The sequence below is a fragment of the Athene noctua genome, chromosome 8 (assembly GCF_965140245.1).
Source record: "Athene noctua chromosome 8, bAthNoc1.hap1.1, whole genome shotgun sequence".
In the NCBI taxonomy this organism is placed as follows: domain Eukaryota; kingdom Metazoa; phylum Chordata; class Aves; order Strigiformes; family Strigidae; genus Athene; species Athene noctua.
Window position 1 is genome coordinate 19632833 of NC_134044.1, and position 7873 is coordinate 19640705.

A 7873-nucleotide genomic window follows, 5' to 3' on the forward strand; every position below is an offset into this window, starting at 1 on the left:
AGCCAAGGGAGGAAGCGGCTGGAGGCAGGAAGCCGTCCCCCGGGCCCGGGGCCCCTGCTGCGATTTTACTTGAAGGTCAGCGGCGACACAACAGGAAATCGCACTGCCTCGGCTGGGCGGCCGGGTGCGAGCCAGAGAGCAGAGTCGTGCCGCCCCAGGGGTGCTCCTGGCCCCCGGCCCTCCGTTCCGGCTGGGCGGCTCGCGGGGAGCCCGCGCCACCACCGCCCTCCATGGAAGGGGGACGGGAGCCGGGGAGCAGCCACTGGCCCCAGGGTGGAAGATACAGGGCCGAAGCCCCCAGCTGAGCATGGAGCTGAACAGTGAGTGTGTGGCGAAAAGGGGGGACGGGAGCCAGCAGGAAGGGGCATTGCATTGGCAGTGGACACCATGGCCGCACAGCCAGAGCATCCCTTGCATAGGCACCCCAAGAAATGAGCCCCACATGTAGGCAGCAAACCCCAAGGGTGGCTCTGGTTTGGTTGGACCTGGTCATTACTGGCGCAATAGGGCAGCCAAGCATCTTTCCATGCCCGGCCTTGGGAAATGGGATGTGGGCTTTTGGGGACAGCCGTAGTGCCAAGGCAGGCGGTGAGGCAAGTGAATGCACAGAGGGGCTTTGGAGAGGAGATACCTGTCACCAGGATGGGCAGTCACTGGGCACAGCAGCCACCTGGCTGAGAGGTGCCTGGGGCAGCAGCGTGCCAGCAGGCGAGCCCTTGGCCGGCGCAGCGGCGAGGAGCAGATGTACGCTGCAGGATGCTGCAGGCAGGGATTCCCTGAAGCGCACGTGACGCCCGGAGCTGCTCCTGGCACAGATCGGGAGGGCTGGCCTTGGTCTGCACAGGGAGCACAGTTCTGCTCCCCACCTGCAGCCCAGACTAGAGCAAAGCCAAAAACCCTGGCACAGCCATGGCTGTGCACCCCTCGGCACATACCACCGGCACAGAAACCCTTGCTCTCCGCAGTGAGCACTGGGCACCTGCGCCGACTGACCAGAGGGCAGCACCACGCTCTCCTCAGCCCCCCTAGACCTCCCCCTGTGCCGCCACCATGGGGCCATCAACGCCACCGCTGGGCTGAGGGGCTACCACTGCAGGTGTGACCCTGGGCTGGAGCTGCCCAGGGAGGGTGGCACAGTGCCCAAGGTAACCCCATCTCCCCCAGGAGTGCTCCTCCTCACATCCTTCCTCCTGCACATAGAAGAGGGCCACGCCAGCCCAACACGGCTGGTCTGCGACAACAGACTTATCCAGAAGTACATTGGGGAGGCCAAAGACATGGAGAAGAGAGCGGTGAGTATATATTCCCCCCCCCCCCAAAACCCAACGCCAGGGACGAGCACAGCTCCTGGTATCTCACCTCAGCACCTCCTCTCCCTCGCAGAGCCAGTGCCAGGCACTGCCCGCACTCAGCTGCCCCGTGGTGCTGCCCTTGGTGGGCTTCAGGCTCCAGCAGTGGAAATCCAAATCGGTGAGTGGGGCTGGGAAGATGGTGCTGCCACCAGGGTGCCCACAGGGTTGGAGGAGGAGTCCCTGGGTTGGCACAGGCACCAGAAATGCTGAACAAGATGCCTGTGCGCATACCTAGTGGCACAGGGGGGTGGAGGATCCCCTCCAGACCCAGGGTGGGCAGAGGAATAAATTGGGCCTGGGGGCCAGCCTGCTCACTGCCTGCTCCCCCAGAACGAGACCAAGCGGCGGGAGATCCTCTGCGACCTGGCACTGCTGGTGGGCGCCATGGCAGGGGCCCAGCGCCAGGTGACCCAGGAGTGTGGGGCCATGCAGCTCAGCCAGCTGTACCAGCATGCCAGCTCCTTCCTCCTGCTCCTGCAGACCTTCAGCTGGGAGGTGAGACCTTCCCACACGAGTCACACCACCCTGGTGCAGGTGCTGGCTGAGCTGGCCTGGGCACAATGGCATCTGTCACCCCTCTGGTCCCACTCTCGCCCCTCAGGCAGGACCCTGGGAGCCAGGCTGCTCCCTACGCTCCATGGAGCAGATCCACATCACCAGCATCTTCCTCACCTACCGGCAGCTGGTGCAGGGCAAGCTGCGCTTCTTCTTCCATGACCTGGCCAAGGACTTGTGCAACCAGAGCCAGGAGGGTGGCAGAAACCCTGTGTAGGGCCCGGTGAGGCTGTGCACAGGGTTCACCCCTGTTCCTAGGTCAGGGGAATCCTGCTGGACACTAAGCTGTGCTCTGGGTGCCCAGGAAGGTGCCCACAGGGAAAGGGTTTGCTCCTGTTCAAGCCTACGGTGACCGCACGGCCCACGGAGGCAGACAGCAGCAACACCCGTGCACCAGGGAGCACAGGCCCTGCTCCCGCCCAGGCAAGCACCTCTACTGTGAATGCTTTAGAATTAAAGAGCTATTTTTCTAAAGGGTTGTTTTGTGTCCTCCATTTCCCCACCGCTGCGGCCCTGGCAAGGGGACCGTGCACCCCCAGGGGCCTCACAGTAAGAGGCAGCCCCTCGGGGATGTGCTCTGGGTCTCTCCCCTGCGCCCAGCTCCCTCCCGCGGCAGCCGCCAGCTCCGCAGGGCAGGCAGGCTCTGTCGGGCACCAGAGCCCACTTGGGGACGAGAGCTACCGCTCCTCACCCTCTACAACTTCACCTGCCTCTCTCCAGCCCCAGTGTGCCCGGCAGGGTGGCAGAGAAGAGCCCAAGGCAGGTTTGGACTGTCTGTTCTTTGGGAAAGCAGTGTGGATCCCCTTTGCCCCCGTGGAAGTTTACCCACTTCCTGCCAGCCTCATCTCAGCCAGCAGAGCCAGATATAGAAAAAACATCCCAGTTTAATCAAGAAAAAGCCGAGCCTGCCTCAGGATGGCTCCTCAGGAAGCGGTCGACAGCCCTGAGCCTGCTTTTGAGGCACAGGAGGGCAGAGTTGAGGAGATGCCCAGCAGGCAGGACTGTAGAGCACCCAACACAGGTTCCACTTGGCCATCAGACACCTCTCTCCATGAAGAGGGGGCTGTGGATTCCAGCAGGAGTCAGAAGAGGCCGGGATGAAAAGGGGGACTGCCCCTTCCTCCCCCAGCTTCGGAGGGGCCAGGCAGCACAGATGCTGGGGCAGGATTTGGGGTCCCAGGGCTTCTGTTTGCTCGCCAGCAGAATGTCTCCGGGGTCAGCCCATGGAGGCAGGAGGTCTCCTAGAAGGCCAGCTTCTTCATCAGCAGGTAAACTCGAGAGTCCACTTCAAACCCATGCAGGTTGTTTGCGTCTCCCTGCAGTCGCATAAGCAGCCCCCCATAGGACACGTAGGCAGAGCTGGGGTGGGAGGAGAGGAGTGGTGAAAGCGGGGAATCCCACAGGAGACCCGGGCTGAGATCCCAGTGCCTCCCCCACACCACCCCAGAATACCATGTCCCCCCCCTCCTGCTGACAGGCACTCACAGGCGCGTGGCTGCCTCTGTGGAGGTCTCATCCCCTTCAATCCTGTACACCTTGCCGTACATCACATACTCGAACTGGTCTGCCCTGCAACAGGATGACGGGAGTTCAGAGACAGGTCAAAGCCAGGTGTTCCCCCAGCTGAGTGTCCTTTGGGAGAAGGTACCTCACAGCTCCTCAGCACTTCATCTTTTCCCTCATCCACCCCCACATAGGTCCTGGCTGGACCCCTGTACCTGGACGGCCTGTCGTCCGTGGGGTTATACTCGCCGTCATCCAGGGTGCCATCTTCATACAAGGTGCTGGCGATGACCAGGCGGAATTTGTCCCCTGGGAGGGGAGAGCAGAGTGGTGAGATGGCGGGGGCATAGCCAGAGCAGCAGCGGTCACAGCAGATCTCAGGGTGGTGGCAAGGAGCCCCCCTGAGGGGTTTTAGCACAAACCCTGTCCCTGCCTTCAGTCCTCCAACAGGACTGTGGGGAATGAGGGGGGGAAAAAAAAAAAAAAAAAAAAAAAAAAAAAAAAATCACACTGGATACTCTGTCTCCCTGTCCTCCACAGACACTGGTCACCACCACAGAGAACACCAGTGCCACCAGGACACTGCTGCTGTTTACATAAGACACAGCAACAAACTCACAGAGAGAGTCCCAGAGAGCTTGTCTGAGCCCTGAGCAGGTACACGAGACCCTGCAGCAGCAGTTCTAGCCCTTCTGTGCTTCACTGAGGGTAAGACTCTCTTTTCCACCCACCTAGTATATTTAGCCCCAAAAGCTCATTTCAAAAGGTGTTCCTTAAAGCTTGGTTACCTCCAGCTGAGGCAGTTTCACTAAACAGCACCTCTAGGGAATTGGCTGGAGATGAGCCCAAACAAATACAGTGAGGTGAAACAGAATCCAGGTCAGTCCCAGCACACTGAGAGTGCCCAGTACCTCCTGGGACCTGGGAACAGCACAGAGGCCCACAGAAGTCTGAGATAGCTCATTCCTTGTTCACAGCAAACTCAGTCTCCCTCCTCTAACCTCACTCCATCCTGGCACACTCTGGACTAGCAGCCCAATAGCTTACCAAGGTCCACGGGGTAGATCTGGATGTTCACGTCCAAAATGAGGTCCATCTTGAAGGATTCACTTTCACAGTGCAGGCGAGACACTGGGGAGAGCAGCAGAGTTGGGGACAAGGACAGAAAAGACCCCCAGGGGGTGAGTGTGAGCAGGGTGCCAGGGCCAGGCCATTCCTGCTCCCACTCTACCCCGTGCTAGCATCTGAGCTGTTCAGGGCAAGAGGTGCACAGGGTTTGGGGAAGGATGCCAGAGTCTGGGAGCTGACTGGGATGTGCACAGGCAGGGTGAGGAACACGGTGTGGTGGGAAATGGAGCGCACCAGGGGCCCGGGGGTGTGGAGCACAGGCGGCGGGCTGGGGAAGCAGGGCGCCCCGGGGCGTGGCAGCACACGGCGGGGGTCAGTGCCAGGGTGCAGGGGGCACCGCCGGAGGGAAGAGCAGAGCAGGGACCGGGACAGGCGCGGGGAGCAGGCCGGGCTGAGGGAGGGCACAGGACCCCCGCGGGAGGGCCGGGCCGGGCCCAGCAGCTCCGGGCTGAGGCGGCGGGGGCCCGGGCGGGGGCCCGGCGGGCGGGCGGGGTGACGCGGGGCTCCACTCACCACGGTCGAACTTCTTGCCCTCGGGGTCGATGTCCTTCACGTCGAAGATGTCCTCGAAGAGGATCCCGGCCATGGCGGCAGCCCCGCGTCCGCTCGCGCCCGGCGCCCGCCAGTGACGCACCCGCACTCCCGCCACGCGCCGCCAGGCGGGGGCCCTTGCGCCGCGGGCCGGAAGTGGCCTCGGGGTGGGCGGGGCGACGCCTGCGCACTGCGCCGGCCGGCGGCGGGTGTCCGCGCGGCCCTAGTGCCCGCCGGCCCCGGTTCGCCCGTCGCGGTGGGGCTGCAGCCCGGTCTCTGGGCAGCGCGGAGCGGCCGGGCCGCGGCGGATTCCCGCCCGGTGCTGCGATTCCGGGGGGATGGGGCACTGCAAAAGGGGGCGGTGGGATGGGGGGGTACTGCAGCGGGGTGGGGCCGCACGGCAGTGGAGGTGCATTGCAGTCGGGGGTGTTTTGCAGTGGGGGGGGCATTGCAGTGCGCGGGGGCTGCGATGGCGGGGCGTTGCAGTGGGGTGTATTACAGTGGGGGGCATTGATATGGGGGGCATTGCGATGGGGGGGTGCATTGCGATGCGGGGCATTGTAGTGGGGGGCATTACAGTGGGGGCATATTACAATGGAGGGCGTTGCAGTGGGGGCGCACGGCAGTCGGGTGCACAGCAGTGGGGGGTGCACTGCCGGGGGGGGGCTGCTCTCGGACCCTTTCGGGGGTGCCTGTGCCGCGGGGGGCCCGGCCCGGTGCCGGCAGGGGGAGCTGCGAGGCCGCGGATGGCGCCGCGTGGAGTCGCCCAAGCCACAGCGTCACCCACGGCCACGGGCGGGCCCCGGCCCGGAGCCGCCCCAGCCAGCGGCCCCCGCCTGGGGAGGTCCGAGCCTCGTAGCCACCGCCGTCCCCTACCCCGTCCCGCCCCGCCTTGAGGCGCGGGACACAGGGGCTCCAGCCGGAGCGCCCCGGCCTCAGCATCAGTGTCATGAGCTGCGCAGACTCAGCCAGCGATGGGGCTGGGGAGTTGCAGCCTCCCCCGGCCCCTTCCCCCTCCCACACCGGCCACGCGAGGGAGGGACAGGGAACGACCATCAACCCGTGGCCTGCCGATGAACCGTGACGGGAGCGGGGGGGTCTGGCAGGGCTGGGGGCAGCGCACCCGTTGCAGGGCCACGGGGTGCTCGTCTGGCATCTGGTTGGGAGCTGCCGGCACGGGGTCAGGAGTTCAGCCCTGGCCCCCCTCGGCCCCCGAATGCCACCGCCAACCCCCCTTAACCGATTTTTCCCTGTCTCGGGCCGAGGCGGGGTAGCGGGGACCCTGCCCCTGCTTTGGGCAGGGAGTGCTGCCCGGACGTGGCGCCGAGGGTGCTGGCACGGAGATGGGTGGCCGGGGCAGGTGTCCTGGTGTGACAGGGATGGGGAAGGTGGGTGGCACGGCGCCGTGTGCACAGCACATGCCAGCAGCCCGCTGGGGACCACGAGGCCGTGCGTGGGGACATCCATGGGACACGGGTCCACGTGCATGGCCCCGGTGCCTGTGGCTGTGTGGGGACATCGCCCACGCTGTCCCTGGGAGCCGGACACCTCCAGGAGGTGGCCTAGGGTGGCACCCGGAGCCGAGGTGCCCCCAGAATCTGTCCCAAGATGCCTGCGGTCCCCAGGTGTGAGCTCTCCACGGCGTGTCCCCGCTGTGACCCGGTGGCAGCACACCCCCACACACACCTGCGGCACAGGCAGGGGACAGGGCAGTGTGGTGACATGCAGCGGGGATGCTGGCATGACGGGGGGGCTGGTGCCAGGGGGATGGTGGCCCAGCAGGGGGGTGCGTGGGCAGTTCATGGCGGGGTCACCCCTCGGCGGTGGCCCTCAGCGAGGACAGCCTTAATGCGCTGCGACGTGACCTCGGCTTCTTCTAATCATCGTCTGGGTCGGCAACTCCCCCCAGCCCTGAGCCCCCTCCCCGCTCTGCCCACCCAGTCTCAAGGGGGCACAAACCTCCCTGCCAGAGTGGGGGCCATGTCCAGGCGCTCCGCATGGTGCAAGGCGTGGGGTGCAGACCCCTTCCCCACAAGCTCCCTGCGCCCTCCCTGGTGTCCTGCACCCTGGGGTGTCCCTGTCTGCTGTGAGGGGTGTGGGGCTGGGTTGCGGGGGGCTTGGGCACTGCTGCATGGCGGGCTATGAGGGGGGCACCCGGAGCTGTGTGTCCTGCCAGGGGGTGGCAGCAACACACCGAGCATGGCAGAGCACCCCCAGGGTGTGCCGGCGGCAGGGACCCCTACCCCAGCCAGGCTCACCAGTATGACCAGTTGCCCTCTCCAGCATCCCCAGGGTGCCATCCTTGAGGGATGTGACCCACCAGACTGGAGCAGGGCAGCGTGGGGCACAGGGCAGTTCTTCGGGGAGGGGGCCATGTGCCATCCCCGGCCCCATGCTCAGGGGTATGGTGCCATTCGGGCTGGGGGGCTCTGGCATGGCTGTGCCCCCTGCTTGGATGATCTCAGGGCCACTGCAGGGTGACACAAAGGGCTTATCCCACCCGGCTGTCCCGGCCTGCCCCTGATGAGACCTGGCACACTCGGTGCAGGCCGGCAGGCAGCCAGGGCTGTGCTCACCAGCCGGTGAGGCAGCCCCCCCAGCGATGCTGCTGCCCGCAGCCCCTGCCAGCCGGCAGTGCCGTCTGTCTCCCTGCCCTTGCAGGACCGGGGCACACCTGAGCCCCGACCCAGGGTGCAGGCGGGCATGGCCCCACGCGGGGGTCACGGGCATGCAGCCACCCGCAGGCCCAGCTGGTGGAGACAGGCAGGGGCAGGTTTCCAGGTGCCCCCCAGATGCCATGGGGC

At 65.3% G+C, this 7873-nt stretch overlaps 2 protein-coding genes across 5 annotated transcripts; one reads left to right on the forward strand and one right to left on the reverse strand.

Annotated features, from left to right (window-relative positions):
- Positions 1–210: 210 nt before the first annotated feature.
- THPO (thrombopoietin) lies at positions 211–2307 on the forward strand. The gene is made up of 5 exons (XM_074912606.1): positions 211–320; positions 1165–1292; positions 1384–1470; positions 1683–1847; positions 1954–2307. Exons 1-5 carry the CDS (start codon positions 308–310, stop codon positions 2122–2124), a joined length of 564 nt encoding a protein of 187 aa, XP_074768707.1. The 5' UTR covers positions 211–307; the 3' UTR covers positions 2125–2307.
- Positions 2308–2773: 466 nt separating this feature from the next.
- Positions 2774–5211, reverse strand: POLR2H (RNA polymerase II, I and III subunit H). Of its 4 annotated transcripts, XM_074912119.1 has the most exons (5): positions 5052–5211; positions 4458–4541; positions 3626–3719; positions 3393–3476; positions 2774–3266 (listed from the first exon to the last, which is right to left on the reverse strand). In XM_074912119.1, exons 1-5 carry the CDS (start codon positions 5122–5124, stop codon positions 3149–3151), a joined length of 453 nt encoding a protein of 150 aa, XP_074768220.1. In that variant the 5' UTR covers positions 5125–5211; the 3' UTR covers positions 2774–3148. The 4 variants fall into 4 exon arrangements, with proteins under 4 accessions (XP_074768220.1, XP_074768222.1, XP_074768221.1 ...); XM_074912121.1 differs by lacking the exon at positions 4458–4541; XM_074912120.1 differs by lacking the exon at positions 3393–3476.
- Between the last annotated feature and the right edge of the window lie 2662 nt (positions 5212–7873).